We start from the raw sequence: 18,532 nt of genomic DNA on the forward strand, positions 1-18,532 counted from the left end.
TGCGGGGTGCTCGCGCGGTGGGAGGACGGTTAGATGCGGCGAGAGAGGAAAACGGAGGCGAAGCAGCTGGGCAGACGCGACCGCAGCGCTTGAAATATACTTTGGATATTTTAATAAATGACACAGAAAACGCTCACCTCGGTGTCTCCTCAGCTGATTACAACACATTCTTTTTGTTGCTTCCCCTCCCTGTGTGCTGTTTCGCCTTCACAAATATAATCCTCCTGTGATTTCATGTTTCTTCCCCCAAAGCTCATCTGTTTCTTTCTTTGCCCCTTCCCATTTGGCATTTATTGGTTTTTATTTTAATTTACACCGCCTCAGCGCTTTTGTCCCCCCCCAATTCCTCCTGCCCCCACTACTCCTGTTCCTCATTCATGATTACTTTCCTCCTCCCCCTCCTAACATTGTCTCTGTCATGTTTTATTTTTAGAAATCTTTTTTGGAGGATCCCTCAGCTACAGTTTTGATACTGGGCCTCTCCTTCATAAGTACAAATAAAAATAAAAATGCATGGCACACTTCCTCTATACTTTTGTAATACACTGCTCCTAGATTGATGTCTGCCATCTTGAAACGGTAAATTAAAACCAAAACAAAATGGCTGCTTCATCAAAAAAAATACATGCACGTGCCTAGTGAAGCATGTTTGTGATTGTCATCACATTAGTACTGTCTTAGCATCATGAAAGCATGTGCAATGATGGATGCATATATGCATATTCTGCATCATTTTTTTCTATTGCTGTTCTTCACCTGCAGTATCTTGCAGATGAAGTACAGCGTGTACTGCAGTGCAGTACAGCATGTACTGTAATGCAGTACAGCATTGCCAAAAAGCATTGCTAAAACCAGGAGGAATAGTGCCATGGAAAAGTAGACCTTTCGGATTTGCTAATGCTGGTTAAATAAATATACTTGTTATTCACGTTCAAACTTGACATGGTTATAGTTGGCAGCTTCCCCTGTCCTCTCACTGGACAGACTTGCAAACTCATAAGGCACCACTGTGTCACGCCATATCTGCTCTTTTCATGTAAATAGATATCATCACAGGGTGTGTGCACAATGAGCCCCTGCAGAGAGTAGATTTTCAGCTAATTCATGGAGACACTGCACTGTCTAAATCCATGAGGGATTTTACAACCTCCCCAGGATGTTGTTGGTAGCCTCAGAAGCATTTGTAATTTGGTTTGGGAAGAGATTGTGGGTCTGCTCAGACAGTGCTGGGCTCTAAGTCCAGCTTTCTCCTTGACCCCACCCTCTCCATGGTGAGCCAGGTGATGGTTGGCTGAAAGTTTTGCTCGTCACTCTAGAACCTTCCCTCTTGAAGTCCCTCCTGTTGTGGGTTCTCCTAAGTGCCTGGGTTAGACACCATTATTTTAGCATTAGGCCTGTAGCCTTTGCCTTTAACGTATAGGCATGTTTTATTCATTTCATTGTTTTTATTTTTTAGCACAGCCAGCTTTCAGCTTGTTGTTTTTCTATTTTAATCAGCTGCTTGCTTTTTCTGAGAAGACATGATTGTTAGTACTGCACATTTTATCTGCCCTTTGCACGCATTTCGCTTTATGCCCTGTTCAAGGTTGTAATGTTCAGTATATGATATTTTAACTTGTATTGTCGCTCCAGGAGCTCAGGAACCAGCCCCCATTTTTTAGACATATTATCACATCAGGCCTGTTTCTAGAACATTGTGGGATTTGTTATAAAAACACCACATAGACAGAAGGGGGGCAGAGGGCATTCCAGTAAAGGCTGTCCTGTGACATGCACCATTCTATTGACAGCTTCGCTGATCCTGGCTCTGACTCTTCTGCCAACTGAGAGGATTGCCATCAAGACAACAGGCAGACCCTTGTCTTAGACAGGGATTGGCAGAAGTGTTACCTCTGCTATGCTCTCATATTTTAAGTATAGGGTGTATGTAGGAATTATTTAGGTTTTTAGGATCATACAAAGATGGTGGAGTTGTTTATCTTCTTTACCCTAAGTGTAATGATGATCACTGTTTTAGGTTTCATCTTCCTTATTATTGTAGCTCATCCTTTTTATAATTGGATGCTGTTGCTACAATAAATGCATTGAAATGCATCTTTGCTTCTGCTTTGGAATGTGTAGGTCTTTGTAACTGAGCAAAAGGGGTATGATCAGTTTACCACAACTTCCCTGCAAAGTCAGAGTGTCATGTTTAGGTTGTCACATCACCTTTATTTTCTAGGTTTGGGTGAGGCACTGCGGACTATCCAGGAGTTAGGCTGACAGGTTCCAGACTGTGTGGGAAGTCACCCACACCCATAGTAGTAACCACACAAAAGTACCCCTGCCTTGCCCACAGTGAAACTATTTTCTTGGTATGCAGGTCTTGAGGCTGCATCAAAACCTTTAATTTTTGGGATGGGTGGGATGTGGGAGTCGCTGTGCAGCACTTGTGTACCCCCTCTCTATGACCATGTCCCCCTATAATTACTATCTACATTTTCTTGGGTGGTGACAGTCTAATGGCTCCACCTCTTCTCACACACAGCACAGATTATCCAATTTGGCAAGTATGCTGGTGTGAACCCCACAGTGGCAGTGTTGAGCCCCCATGGATGGCAACTTGCACTGACCCCCACCTCAGTGGTACTGTGGCTAACTCTGGTTTGCAGTTTACCACACTTTGGTGTTAAAATGCATTCAAAAAGTAGTTTCCATTATCAGTCTATAGTACTGTGAAGATAGTGTGTACCCATTGCTTTGGGGCTGCTTATTTCGCAGCTGACCCTAAGGATTCTTTTGCTGCATTGGATCTTGCCATGCTGTCGGCCTCAACTAGTGTAACTTTAAAACAGTGCTGCATTGTGCCACATTAATTAGCATGTTTTACGTGTGAGCATTTTCCTTAATGCCGTGCAACATTACACATTTTGTAGATTGAGCTCGGAAGAAGGTTACATTGGTAGAGTATGTGAAGAATAGGCTTGGATTGGATCAACCTGTGGTTTTGAACAAGATTAAGGGTTTGCATAGATCTATAATTGTATCAGAGGGGTGGTGAGAAAACTTAAATAGCTTAAGCAGAAGAAAACGGCTTTGTACCTGCTACGCATTAAATTCAACAGGAACAAGTGCAATAGTCAGGTGGTAGAACTGGAAAAAGATGTGAAGTTGAAGCCTGCTCTAGGCAGTCCACTGTAGAAATTCCATCCATAGTCTTAAAACGTGAAAAATTAGTAGTGAAATTTAAAAGATGCAGAAAGACCAACAAGTTTCTTCATAGAGGCTATGAACAATCCTATGATTCTCATGGGTCAGTACTAAGACTGTTTTGAATACTACTGATTCCTCTGCAAGCTGGTATGGTGGACTGAATTGTGGTTCAGATAAATTACCAGTGGCCGAGATTAATTCAGATAATCCACCCATTACATTGTTGTTTTCCTCAATGCAGCACTTTTTCTATTCCTGGGCATTACGATTAACATCCACATATTGTAATTCAGAGACTGCAAAGGATTTTATTTGTCAATAAAAAATAAGTTCCATGTTTCAATTACATTTTCATTGTTAATGCAGCTAAAAAATAGTTGATATATTTGATTAGTTTTTTTAGTGAATAGGTGCAGATGTAAATTTCTCCATGTTTCTGTACTTGGGACTTCATTTTGCAAATCATTATCAGGAGTATTAGGTACTGAGTCTGTTGAAGGATACCTGTGGTTGCCAAGGGCTTAATGGTATGTTTCAGACATTTAGCCATTCCTTGTTTTGTACCCAATAGTATGTTACGATCGAGAATGCCATGTACTGTGCCTGAAACGTCTTGCCTTTGCAAGCTAAGCCTGTTGGCTTGGCAAGTGTTTGCCGTTATCTAAGCTGTCTCCTTGACCTCTCCCTCTTCTAGACTCCAGGTATGGTGTGTTTTCTGTGGTAGAAATCTGGATTCAGGAATGACAATCCTGCATGATCAAAGAAACCTAGATGTGTGGCCTGAGACTGCTAATAAGGTTATGAGAATTTACGATTGTGCAGGGTCTTTTTGTTGGGTTATAAGCTGTACAAAGCCTGTGAGTCAGATGGGGTCAGTCATAGATCAGTGTGATTAATGAACATTGTCCTATGTTCCATTTGTTTGCTTTGGAGAAGGGTCTGACAGCGTGAAGTAGTACATTCTCGAGAGCCATTATAAGCAGGCATAGCCATTATAAGCAGGCAACTACCAGCACAACACCTCAAGTATGTGATTTTTTTTAACATAATACATTAATGTTAGGAAATAGTCCAGATAAATAGACAAGCAATCTAGGGTTGACTGGATCTAAGCCAGACCTAAACATATTTAAGCTTATAAGGAAGACCTATAGAAAATGGAATTTATTAGTGACATGCTGACAGTGTTTGCCTCCTCAATTCTCCTTACCTTCACCAGACATTATAAATGTATGTATGTTTACACATTAATATTTGCTTATATGGGTATTACAAACATGTTTACACTTTTCATGTTTTGTTTATCTAGCTCAGAAAGCCTAGCAAGATGCTGGTATATTCTTCTTTCTGGCTCTGTGCTCATGAAGGACTCGATGTTTTTACCTCCACGCAGGTATGTGGTGATAATGTGACTGTGCGAAGCTCTTAGCAAAAATGTTGTTCAGTAAATTCAGATATTGATAAGTGTTTTATTGCATGGCTGAAAGAAAATGTTTTAGAGAACTGTTGCCATTCTTTTGTACCCGTACTGAATTAACACAATTGTTATGACACTTAGGCTGCTGTGTCTGTATTTTTTTCAATCATAATTTGTATTGACATCAGCATGTACAACAAGTCAATCAAGGTTATACCACTTCTCAGCGCAGACCAGCACATGAGGTACAAAGGTACAATATTGAAAGCAGTGCCACACTTTTTTTTTATAGGTGTAGATTAAAATATTCTCATGTTTCTCCAGAGATTCCGAACATTGTTATTGTTGGAACATGTCTTAAACATTAGAAGAAAAAATATATCTCAACACTGTAGTAAACTAACAAGTCTAAAATTCCACATCTGCCCTCCCATGCATAGGTAAACACCCATGTATAGAGACGATTCTAACTGGGGTAAAATATGCTCTGTATAAGACATAAAATGGTATCATCTGAAGCTTGGAGTTATGTGGTACTTTGTGGGGATATTGTAACGCCCTTTGCCACTCCTTGTCTTTAAGTAATCTTCATGTCACAGTTGTCCACTAGTCTCTGAGCATTTATAACTCTTTTTCGATGGGCTGCAATTTGGTGCAAAAAAGCAACCAAACTAGTTTAAGGCCCGGTCCAAATGTGTGCAAGGTATGTAAGAGCTCACATGTTAGTGGTTCTTGTGGAACCGCCTGCGATTGTGCGGGAAAGGGCGTCTTCAAGCATTCCTATGTCATGAATTGCTCTTGTATGTCTCATTGCTTATGGAACTCACCATAGTGCTGTTGCCACATAATTCCCGATCTCAGGTATGTTACTAACCAGCCAGTGGATAAAGGTCCTAGAGAGCCTCCCAGCGCGCAGGGGGAAACGTACTAGGGTAACGCTAATGCGTAGTGGGCGTGGGATCTTGCATCAGTGCAGAAGTGGTAACAGTAACAGTCTTGAGCATCCAGCACTGCTGTTACTGTAACAGAGGAGGTGGTCAAGAAAGTGAAGCTCAGTGTAGACTGTTTTCACTGTACTGTTAGAAAAAAAAACTTTTACACACAAATGTGATTTCAAATGATGGACACTGTTTTGTTGATTTATTAGCACTTTGTAGTGTACATGCCTCACAGCGCTCTACAGAGGTTTATGAAATATGTGACGAAAACCTAGAACATGAAGTGAAATAAAAAGGTAAATAGGCAGAAGATAATTGGAAGACTTAAAGGAAAGTGCTTAAGTCTGATTTTAAGAACTAAACATGGCAATATATTAATGGGAATTGTGAGGCTTTTAAACTAAGGTATTACAAGTGAAAGCCAATTAACGTTGGGTAAGAGCAAGAGTATTTGTGATGTGGAATGCAATGTATGTTGATCATAAAGTGGAGTCAGGCGACATGGGGCCAGTGGGCTAGTGCAAGAGTAGGTTTGGCAGCTCAATTAGAGCAAGCATTGACAATGCTATTAGATCTGGTGCTTAACAAAGTGGCTTTTCATGTCACTCGCATATTTACACACTCAGTAACTCAAATACTTGCAGTGTCACGCATTCTTGTGCTCACCCATTCAAAATTAAAAATTAAAAAATGTCACTTCACAAACATGTGAAATATGTGCTTTCAATCAAGGGAAAGTAAAACATTAAACAGACATTGACCGGCCATCTTAGAATAGTATTGTGCATAGTGTATCATTTTACTGATCAAAGGTGACTGGTATTGCTACGAAGCTTGGCGGCCGTTTTGGACTGTCAAACAGTGATACAGGAAGTGTGATACTGTTCCAATGTGATGCCCTGGAATAAATGCATATGAAGTGAACAATAAGTTAGTGACCTAGCAGCTAGCTAATAAATAAAAGCAAACACAGAAAATGAAAAAAGGCAAAGAATGAGGAGGCACCTATAATGTGAAAATGGAAAAGTAGAAGACTTGCGCACCAGGCCTGGCTCTGAAACATATTCATTTTCAAGTGGATGTGTACATGTGATCGGGCAAAATGCTATCACCTACAGTGCAACCGAGCTGGTGTCTAAAGTGGGCTGACCCATTGCCCCGCACTGCCATGAGGGGCAGAATTAGATTGTAAATGACACTCAAACAGAACAATATCTGAAGTGGGTTTCAGCCTTTTTTTATACCTCTCTTTATATAACATGTATATGGTTTTTATTTTATTTTACTACACAGGCCCATCAGCCAGCTAAAAGTTAAAGTAAGATGAAAAGTACTTTAATATACACACACATAAATACATGCATACCATTATGAATACACCTGCCCAGCTCTCCTAGGAGTGTCTAACAAGGATTATCACTGTGCAATAGCTTGTTGGGGTTTTTCAAATTAAGTAACTAACTCCAGTGTTGTTGTTTACTACAGTTATCTGGGATTCCATGTAGCACAATGTCTGTCTAAATGAATTAACATTGTGTAATATCAATCAAGCCTATGGTCATTAACATATCTTTTTCACAAAACAGTACTGCTGTTAATGTAATTTTTAATTGTAAACAAATTGGACCTATGACATAGTTTACTGTTGAACAATCAGGCCTATAGCCTTTATCATTGGCTCATCACCATAACCATATGTTGTATTTAGCCTAAGCGTTCCTACTGGATAATGAAGAAGTACACTCTTTTAAGATTAACAAAGTATGTGCAAAATTAAAGTTGGCAAAAAACTATACAACCCTTTCAAAGAAGGACTAAGAAAATATCTGTCTACAGGCTTTAACATAGTGTCACATCAATCCACGTTTAAAATACTTGTGTCTTTAACACATGGTTTTCATAATAAAAAAGCTTGGCTTCTTTTGCCTTGGTTTCACATTTTCATAATAATCCACTCAGATCTAAGGCATCAAACATAACTTTTCCCAATGAACCACGTTTCATCCTTGTCTTATCACCAACTCAGACCTGCTGTCATGAACATAAGCTTTTCCACAAGGCAACCACCAGAAATTCATAATATTACAAATGAGTATGAAATTACAATTGCAGGGCTCTGCTGTTGGCACTCTTAAAGGTTATTTGTCTGTTATTTTAGCGTTTTGAGATTGCCTGGTCCACCTTCTTTGTTTAATACCCTTACAGGTTTCTCGATGGTATTACACATCTTTTTTCCTCCATTCCCATTCATTATGCCCCAGTGGAATTTGGTTTTGACATTCCTGAAGTGCGCTCCTTTCAAGCCTTTCCACAATTGTCCTCTCAGTCTTCTCACTTTGAAAGCAGCCTTCCTGGTGGCCATTCCATTTGCCTGCAGGTTGAGTGAGCTGCCTCTTTTGTCATCTAAGCCACCCTACCTTTCCATCTATCCTGACAACCTGGTGCTTGGCCTTAGGGCCTCCTTTTTGCTAAAAGTGGTTACGCCCTTTCATGTAGGCCAATCCATCACCTTGCCTAATTTTTACGTACCCCCCACATCCTTCTAAGGAAGAGGAGAGATTCCTCTGCTTGGACCCAAAAAGAGCTTTGGCATTCTACCTTGATCGTACCAAAGAGTTCTGGGTGGATGATCAACTCTTTGTCGTTTTTGTGGGTGCAAAGAAAGGTCAGGCAGTGCAGAGGCAGACCATCTCCAGATGGGTCGTACTCCGCATTATCTGCTACGTACTGCCCAAAAAGCAACTCCCTGAAGGTTTACGTGCTTATTCTACCCGAGCTACAGCTGCAACCACTGCGTTAGCATGCAGAGTTGCAGTCGTTGACATTTTTCAGGCGACAGCATGAGCATCTCTTTACACGTTTATGCAACACTACATCCTAGACAGTCAGGTCCGTAGGAACAGGTCCTTTTGCCAGTTCGGTCCTGCAGTACTTTCTAGTATGACCTTGGTCCGCAGACCCACCCAGGGGATGGTATTGCTTGCGTATCTATTGAAAGGTAATTAATCTGCAACTAGAAGTCTCTATCGGATGAACAAGTTACTTGCTTTTGGTAACGTCTCATCTGGTAGAGACAATATTTAGTTGCAGATTCCTTAACAATCCTCCCTGTTTTGCAAACTGATTTCTAGGAGCAGGGGCTCCCCTTTCAGGTCGTTAGTTTTGATTCACCAGTAGTCATTGTTTTTCATGGCTCTGCGCTTCTGGCTTGGAAAGTCATGAAAAGAAACTGACATAGTGCCAGGGTGGCACCTATATAGGAACTGATGTGGAGCCGATCGACGCCACCTGACGGCACACAGGCATACTGCTTACAAAATATCTCCGGATACAGTCTGAAGGCTTGGGGAAATTCAAAGGTAAGGAACCTGCAACTAAATATTGTCTCTACAAGATAAGGCGTTACCGAAGGCAAGTTACTCTTTCATTACTGACATTCTTTCAACCCATTCAGTGTTGCAATTGTATGCATTGACACTTTCTGTCATGTATATGGAATTGTTTTCTTTGAGTCTGGAGTACTTCCTTGAAAAACATATGGGCATTGAGCTGTGTGTGTGAGAGGTCTTCGACTCCAGTGAACTGCTGATTATGCCAGAGTTTTTAACAAAAATCTAAAACTTGTGCAGCTCAATTACTTGTTTTTTCTTTTGCGTGCTGAGAAAATGTCTTGATGGTATTTTGTTTAAGAGTGCAACTTTATTATGTTTTTGGTGTGGTGCATGCATATCGTTGCTTACAGATTGTGAACTGATTTCACATAGATGCAGAATCTGCAACACATTTTCTAATGCAACATCCATCAGGGATTGATTGCTCTATAATGACCAACTTGCACGACATCCCTTCGATTTCTTTAGTAGTCAAAATTACCCTACAGAAATCCACAAGTATGTTTAGCATTTATTGATGCCATTTACCTGAGCAAACTCAATGCATTTACTATGAAATGCAAAGTTCCATGCATTAGGCATGCATTAGGATTGCCTGTGACTTAATGTCCGTCTCGAAGTTGGATTTTAATTTTGCATAAGAGCGCCGACATGTCTTATTATAATACTATTCTGCATTCCATGTATTAAAATTCCAGTTATACTTCACCTTTGGTGTTGTTCGAAGTATTAGAAAATATTAAAATAGATTTGCACAAATTCTTGTAAATATTGCAGACATTTCCGTCAAACAATCAGATATGATTGTAACAGTTGCATATTTACTTTTTCTGCTGTTTTTGTAGCAAAATATATTACAGTCCAATGTTGAATCTCTGTAGGGACTCACTGAAGCAGACCTTAACAAGTATTGATAAAGCCAATATTCCTGCTTGTGTAATAGCTATTATTTTGGCAATGTCTTCTAGCCATGCTGTACAACAGCATGGCTGCTGTTTAGCATGGCTAAAAATTAGTGGTGTAGCCTGTAGTGTGGAGTGGCTTACAGTAGGGTGGCAAAGGGCAGCGAGTGGCTTATAGTGTAGTAGAGTGGTGTATGGAATGGCATGACATAGTGACGCAGAGTGGCATTTTGTCATATAGAGTGACATTGCTTGGCATGAAGTGGCATTGAGTGGGGTGGCAAAGAATAGTGTAGAGTGGCAAAGAGTGCCATGGAGCAACGTAGAGTGGAGTGACTTAGAGTGTATAGTTGTGGTTGTAAGTACTAAAGTGTCAGGGTGAAAGCAGCATAAATTGGCCATATATGCCTGTATTAAAAGTATGAAAGCACATTACACATCCACTAATAATAGCAAATGCTTATACATTTTTTTTTAAATGGTGCGTTGAAAAATGATGAGAAAGAACAAAAGTAAGGAAGAACACATGTACTTAGTCCATGCTCCAGGATGAGTTATAACAAGAAAGAAAGGGAAGCCTACTGGATCAAAGCAATTGAAATATTGCAAATGACTGACAACAAAAACAACTAATGGTATACTGTGGGCGGGTTGTAAGCCCGCTGAATTGTAAACAATACGTCTTGCAGCGTAATATATGCAATGTGTAGGCGAGACCTAAAAACAAGGCTGTGACTACCACCCGTGATGAGAGGTTTGTGCTCTGCATAATACTTCACATGGTGAGAAATTCTTTCCAAAGTCTGCTATTGGAGCATCTTTCATTTCACCTTCACTATAAGACTAGGCTTTCTCTGTGGGGCAGGGTGACATTATTTCCGTCAAATAATTGCAAACTATGTGCTAGTCAGGCCTATTTTATTCATGGAAAAAAGTAAAATGTAAAAAACAATTGGCCTTCAGTTTGAATAGCTGTGTTAGCGCATATTGTCAGCCTCATGCCATCTGCATGAAGCGCAAGGTAGGGGCTGCATGTTTTCACACCATTGCTATGCAGTGTAAGGCCTCTGGTTTAATAATACAGCTGAACGAATCCCATGTTCGTAAAACTGAACAAGTATTTCACAAGTGTGAAGCCCACAAGCTGGGTTTCTGTGACAAAGCGCTCACACTGGCTTCCCAGTGAGTTGTGGAGGAAGTTTTTTTCAGAGGAGGAAGTTAAGAGCTGGTGGGAAGAGTCACTAAAAATGCTTTTTTGTACTGTGAAACCGGCTACTCTTAGGAAAAATCATTATTTCACGATACATAGAGTTTATATTTCCCCGGAGAAATTATCTAAAATGAGAGGAGGGCAGGAGGCAAGATGTCCAAAGTGTGGGTTAATCCAGGCAACTGACATTCATATGTTTTGGGAATGTTCTGATATTCAACATTTTTGGGAAGGAGTGTGTGAAACAATCTCGAGTATATTAGACAGGAAAATTGAAGCTTCTCTCCAGTTAATAATCTTTGGTCAGTATCAAGATCAGCAGGGACGGTCTGATCGAGACATAGTGGTAGATAAGAAGCTTATATTTTACGCAATACTGTTGGGGAGGCGGGAAATATGCAGAAAATGGGTTTCAAAGACCCCTCCAGGCCACTCAGATTGGCTGAAGGACCTTTTTTGCACTGCAGAACTGGATCAAATGACGGGGGCGGGACAGGGCGTGGGGGAACTTTTGGGCACCATTATTGAATTGGAAATCAAGACATTGAGATAAAAAATTATTTTTTTGTTAAGTATTACTGAATGAAAGTGTATTTCTGTTATTGGTCCAATGATTTTATATCTTGCTCTGAAATCCTACTGGAACTGGGACAGTCTGAGGATTGTTTGAGAGGAAAGAGCAACCCCTGGCCAAGGAAAACTCTTCTCGTCTTGGTTGAAAAGAAAAGGAGGTTTATATAAGGCCTAGGGTGAATGAGGACAACAAAAAAAAAAGAGCTCACACTGGTCTTAAACATTTTCTCTGCTCAGTTCCTCGCTGTATCTCCTGATTTATTGGGTGTAATTGCTGCAGAGCATTAGCCCTGCTTCTGCGAGGTCTCGGTGACAGGCATTTGAAAGCACTGCTCTTCTGCTGAGCTCACCTTGACCCCCTGTACTGCGAGACGTGATGTGTTTTGGCATATTTTCTGCAAAAGACACTGGGAGGGGGAAAATGTAAATGGGCTCAATCCACGCACCTGGTGATGCGGGCCTAATTATAGTCCAGTCTGCAGCACGCAGCTTCACTAGGCCTCTTGGGCTATGAGTTGATATGAAGGGAAGGAGCGCCCATTGGGGAACGTTCACACTCTCTACAAAATTATAACATGTGTCAAAGTACGTTGTGCAAGGTAGAGGGAAAATAAAATTGCATTTCCCAGACACGCATTCTTTGGAATGCTGATTACTTTTAATAATTAAAGCTCTAAATACGTAGGTTTGTATTAACAATTATGTTAAATAACCTCATTACTTTCTCTTTAGTTATAGTAATAGTTCATTTTTAATTACTTCACTGTTGATACTTAAATAATATTTATATAAATATTACTAACATAAAAAAAAAAACTTAGAAATTCACTGAAAAAAAACAAAGGTTATAGGGACTTTGTAGTTAAGAAGTTGAGTTAACAAAAACATAGAAATTCACTAAAAAAAACAAAGGTTACAAGGATGTTATAGTTAGGTTCAGATTTTACATGCACAAAACCATAGAAACTCACCAGTTATATTTATACTTACTTATATAAGCTATAACTTGTGGCCTAAAGTTAAACTATAAATATATAACTGCAGCCAGGCCCTGCTGCCAAATCCCTGCAGGCAGTAAATGCCATGTAAATGGGGAGTGGGGCACGTAGCTACCCTCCCCGGGCTGATTTCTGGCTCCAGGGACCCATCTCCTGGGCCCAACATATTGTAATTGGGGAGGGGCGTAGGCTGCCCACCTTCCATGGCTTATTTCTAGCCCTGGGTATCACATCTCTTGGTGTCCGGCCATATTAAGAATGGGGAGGGGGCATGTAGTCCCCCCTCCCTGGACCAGTATTTGACCCTGGTGACCCCATCCCCCAGGGCCTATTTAATTATTAATTTTAGTGGCACGCAGCCTCCCTCCCTTGGCTACAATTAGCCCTCGGTCTCCTAGCCATTATAGTGTGGGTGCCCTGGAGCCCACCCAGGTCACCCACTACATGATTGTTGGGATCCACGGGGTATTGGGGCAAAAATTCCCCATTTGTTCCAGGGCCGGGCCCCGGAGGAGAGGGTCCCTCAGGCTGAAATCTGGCCAGGAGGGGTGCCTCGTGCACCCTCCCTCCCCATTTTTACAATTGGCTGGGCCCTGGGGGATAAGGTCCTTGGGGTTCATATTGACCTAGCAAGGTTGCCCTCATGCGCCCCCTCACCTTTAATAAATAAGGTATTCTCCGCCTGCTTGGGGCATAGCACACCTAGGGAGGTGGGGCGAAGAAAAGCAAGTGCGTGCAACTGTGCTCCTTTTTTCCCCTCCAGTTTTGCTTGCATCCACGGATCCTCCACAGTTTCCCAACAAAATTGAGGAAAAAAACATCTTTGGACCAGTAGGAGGTCAGGGTATTCCAACCCTACCCCATTCTTTTTTTCATCTTTATCTAGGGACTCAGACTCCTGGAATAAGTTGTGGCAGCCAATCAGATCCTATTTTGAGATCTCTGGGGTACGCAAACCCTCCGTGTCCCCATAAGTACTTAAATACTTTTTCTATAACAACTCAAAAACTACCCAAGCTTGTGTTTTCTAACTACTACAAATGCAAGAAAATACGTTTTTTCAAGCTAAATGTAATAATCAGTCATCTCTCGTGTGAGCCTATCGACATTTGAAGAGAGAAAAAAACCTTACACATAAAGCCTTCTTCACCAGTTTTAAGAAGAGAAGATAATCACAGAAAATACAGTTGTGCTAAAAAGTTGATTTTTTTTTTTTTTAAATCACTTTACAGTATAGAAAGTTAACATTTTAGCACCAGAAGAAAACCAGAAGTAACTATACCTCTTGCTGCCTCCATGCAGTACTTATAACCTCTCATATTGTTACATCACTCATGACATGTTCTACAGCATCATTGATGATATCATTGCGACACCTGAAATTACATAACTGATGACATCAGTGTGCATGACAGGGGGTGCCGGTTAGCTTCTCCAGTTTAACTGTAACTGTAGGTTTTAGAGATGAAAATGTAACACTTTAACTGACATTCTCACCTAACTGAAATACCACTTTAAACTTTGTTTTTATCAGAGATAATAAATATAAAATATATACTCTCACTCCCATATAGATCAACGTCCAGCTACGTATGGTCATCTGTTGCCATTAAGGCATTCTAGTCGTGTCAAGTGGATTTATAGCTGCATGGTTTATAGATATAATCAGAACCCGCGATGGCAAAACAGAGCCATATTTTATGTGATCCCCTATGTATTTTTAGATCACGTTTGTTTTTGGGCACTTTGCTTGAAAGAAGTGTGTTTTTCAAAAGAGGAAATACTATAGAAAATAGCAAGTGAAGTGCTATACTGTACTATTTTGGTTTTCTTTAGAGAAAAGACAAATGCATAATTATGTAGTATGTATGTAGGTAATAATTTAGAATATAAAAGAAAACACCCTTTGCTTTATTAAACCCATTTTTTTAAACTGGTGAGATAGTCGTAGCTGTACTGTGCAAAATGTAGCTAACAGTGGGCTTTGATTGGACCTGAAATGTAAATGTTCATTTTTTTGTTCACGTTTCATGAAATGTTAATTAAGCAGTAGACAATGATAGTGCTGCGGCTACTGGTTCGGGCTGTCATTGTAATGGTGTTACTTTCTAGATTTCAAGATTCTCTCTCAAGTAACAGCTTGAATACCATTGCGTTTTGTTCTATTTAAGCAGACTGTATATTATCTTATATATATATATATATATATATATATATATATATATACACACACACACTTTTTTTTCTCCGTCCATCATCTTAGAATGATTGCAGCTGTTTCATATTCTTGAAACTGTGCACTCAGTGCAGTTCCGATTTGTCAGCTGTATTTAACAACATTGGGCCGAATTACAAATTATTATTCTTGGACAAAGTTGTAAAAAAAACACTGATCGGTTGATCCAGGACTTTATAGGTGAAAATTGCTTTTTGATATTTGCCTGTCAGGTTTAGGTCAGGCTCAGAGTAATCACTAGTTTAAATGATTAGGTAGTTGGGATGCATCTTTGAAACTGCATCTCATAAGCAGTTTGCTGGTAAACATGGCCCCAAATAATTAACCACTGTAGGGAAAATAGAAATCTCTATGACCAAGGGACCTAGACAGAAGGATGAGGACTTGTGCTCCAACTTCCTCTGCCCCCTCACTTGATTATTACAACCCCACCATGGACCAATCTTGACATTCTTTTGTGCTGACAACATTTTAAACCGTGACAACATTAACAACCTTAATTTCCAGTAAATAATGTGATTACTAACTCCTGTTATGCTCTTGGTATTTCACTGTCTCTCAACTATCTTTGTCTTGCCTAGAGAGAGAGGTATAGCTGTTTCCCCATCATCATGTTTTCCAAATAAGGAAATCATATTAAAAATAATAAACGTATACACATATTTGTATAGATTAAGAGACTCCTGAGTGTATTTCATATTTCGCGTCCTCCCACCACCAGAGTACAGCATGGGGCGTTGGTCAGCTCTCTTAACTGGTTTGCATTTGGTTTGTGCGCAGCTCTACATCCACTCAAAAAGTTGTCTGTTTCAGCGACAGTGTTGTATTTTCAAGTCTGCTTTATTTTCTGCTTTCATTTCATGTTTTTAAATGCCTTTTTGCTCTAGGCCATTTTTATTTATTTTGCAAGCATGCCCCCTCTAGACAGTAGCATTTTTACTTTTTATTACCTGTACATTTTTAATTCTTGTTTCATATGTTTGCAAAAATAGTGGATGCTTAACAGTGCCCGACCTGTTGGCCTTGTCAGTGCGTGGTTGCTGAGGATTAGAAACGAGCCCATTTGGACAGCGCATGCTCTTGTTCTCGGTCGGGTTTTATTTTTTGGGGTATTTTGGCACATTGTACATTGTGAGTCAGGCTTTCCATTACTGTAGGTTGGTGTCTAACATGTTCATTTTAAATGGCAGTCACCAGTTAACATGTATTTAGATTTAAATGCAATTGAAGGTTTGATTTCTGCGCCAGTATGTTAAATGTGTTTAATTGTATTGTTTCAGGCTTAAACTTTAACACTCAGTCCGAAACAAATTCGACTGTAATAATCTGTTTTTAGTGTAAGTTGCTTTTGTTCTGACGGAGCGCTCAGCACTGTCTTTATTTAAATGCCACTTGAAATACATAAATGCCCCAAGGTACCGCAGTTTGCAAGACAGACCGTTTCCCCAACTGCCTGGTCTGTACTGGGCATTTAATTGAAGGCGTAGAGGCTGTCATCATTGCAACCCCAGGGCTGGACTGGCAGTTTTACCTCTGGGGGGTTTCCCTGTGGGCTGCAGGCAAGGAGACTGGTTCAGAGAAGCATGGACAGCCATAACCCATTCACGCCCCCTTTCTGATCGCGGAGTTTGAGCATATTTGCCGGGGCTGGTTTGGGTTTCTAATCGGACCCTGTGCAGCTATTCTTCGATTACAGCTTCCCCAGACGGGTGAATACTCGAGATTTTACACCTAACAACGCGTTCAGCTTTTACCTGTCAGTAGAACCGGCGGAGAGGCCGTACTTGTCCTTCTCCCCTTCTCAGAAACCAGGTAAGAACAAAGGTGGCGGTGCAGTCAGACACTGACCGCCCCAAACTACTCTGCTAAGCTTCACCAGTGACAAGGGCCATCGCTAGAGGAACTTTATAGGAGCAGCTTCAAAGGTCTCTGAACTTAATAATTGCCTATTGTTTACTGAGCAGCCTGGCCATGAAAGCTGAATATGCCAATCGCAGTCATAGCCTGCTGCTGATTGTACCTTGGAGGCTGTAGCTTCCAGAATTGACTCCTATGCACCGAATGTTCTTTTTAGCAAAGCAAAGCATGTGTTCCCTAACATCGGTTACTGCTGACGACATGCTTTCCTACTGGTTTAATGCAATCAGACATTAAAGCCCATTAATTCACTTACTATTCTCCATACGCTTTTCCCTGTTTGCAGAAAGCATTATTTCCATGATAATGTCCCAAAATAAGCAATGTAGTTTAGGAAATTCAAAACGAGTAACATTGTCCCATGTTGCAGTTTTCGATTCTGTTGACTTTTGCAGATGTTACCAGAACCCGTTGACAGCTATGTACGTCAGCATTACACAGTTACCTGTTACGTATTATTTATACTAATTCCCCGACAAAGACCCTTCAGCACTAGCAGCTGATAGACGTGTCACAGACATTCAGAATGTGCCACGTCAACACAGCACCTTGTAGTCCTGGACACGAGAGATTACAGTTTGGCCCAATTTGTACTAATTAATGCTGAAGCGGTGTTTGATTTATGCCGTGAGGGAGCTGTAATTGGACTAGATGTACATTATGTTCTGGTTAGAGATGAACAATTATTCAGTGGCTCAACCAACACACACCTTCTCTCGCCTTTCTCACATCCTTTATGGCCCTACTAACAGAAAGAAGATGATATTTGTTTTTCTCGGAATAGTTTTAATCTTATCTATTTTTTGTTTAACATTTATTGAGACCAGGACAAACAACTATGAATAGTAATAATAAATTATTAAAAACAGCTGGTTTCTTTTTTTATTGCATTTAGACTAACATTTCCAATTTTTTACTGTGCAAATTGATCATAAGTTGCTTTACTCTTTCATAATAAACAAGACAGTGTGGGTAGTCTGTTTGAGGCTTTCATGAAAAAGGTCTGCCCCTCCACTTGCCCCAATATAGTTTTTTAATTTATATTTTGTAAGATCCCTGGTAGGTGTACACCATTGAATTGGTGGGGAACATGGGCAACCGGGTACCCTGTCAGCTGACCATAGTAAGTTGTCACCATGGTGGGAGGGTGGCCCCTGATGTCAAGCTGCGCACGCCGATCTAGATGAGGGAGACAGTGCTTTTAGCGGCCTAGGAAAAGAGAGCGCCATGCCATCTAGCCCTCTCTATGCCTAGCCGACCAGCCTGCATCATGTATGTGTGGCTGAATGGCACATACATGATGGCACTACTTGCCATTGTCTACTACCATGGATACTAGAAAATGTAAAAACTTGTCCCAGGGATGTTGGTGGAGTAGCCAAGGGGGCAGATTTTTTTATCTTTAAAAACAGGGAATTCCAGCGTGAACTAGCTGCCTGCATCACATTCTGTGTTTTTATTTTAAAGGGATCCGCTATTCTTTTAATAGCTTTCACATTAGCTAATGCTTACAAGCAAAGATGTATTGTGCAAACTAGGCCATATATGGCACATCTTCCTGCATACCATAGAAGGGACCCTTTTCACTTTAAAGCGGGTACAACTTTGTAAATAATGACTATAACACAAGATCTGTTACACCATAGAATGTATTTTCTCTATTGATTTACACATTCAGTCAGATATTGACGCCTACCTTTTGATGTTTGTTCAAAACAATTCTAATCCTTATTATAGAAAATAGTTAACATGGTTTG

The 18,532-nt window shown here is 40.5% G+C and overlaps 1 protein-coding gene across 1 annotated transcript in view; it reads left to right on the plus strand.

Moving 5' to 3' along the window:
• The window catches only part of RAPGEF6 (Rap guanine nucleotide exchange factor 6), an 822,369-nt gene that overhangs the window by 215,450 nt on the left and 588,387 nt on the right, over positions 1-18,532 (plus strand). The window contains 1 exon segment of the mRNA XM_069201702.1: positions 4,502-4,585. Within this exon segment, the coding sequence (XP_069057803.1) occupies positions 4,502-4,585 (84 nt within the window).

Source organism: Pleurodeles waltl, chromosome 7 (genome assembly GCF_031143425.1).
Source record: "Pleurodeles waltl isolate 20211129_DDA chromosome 7, aPleWal1.hap1.20221129, whole genome shotgun sequence".
Taxonomy (NCBI): Eukaryota; Metazoa; Chordata; class Amphibia; order Caudata; family Salamandridae; genus Pleurodeles; species Pleurodeles waltl.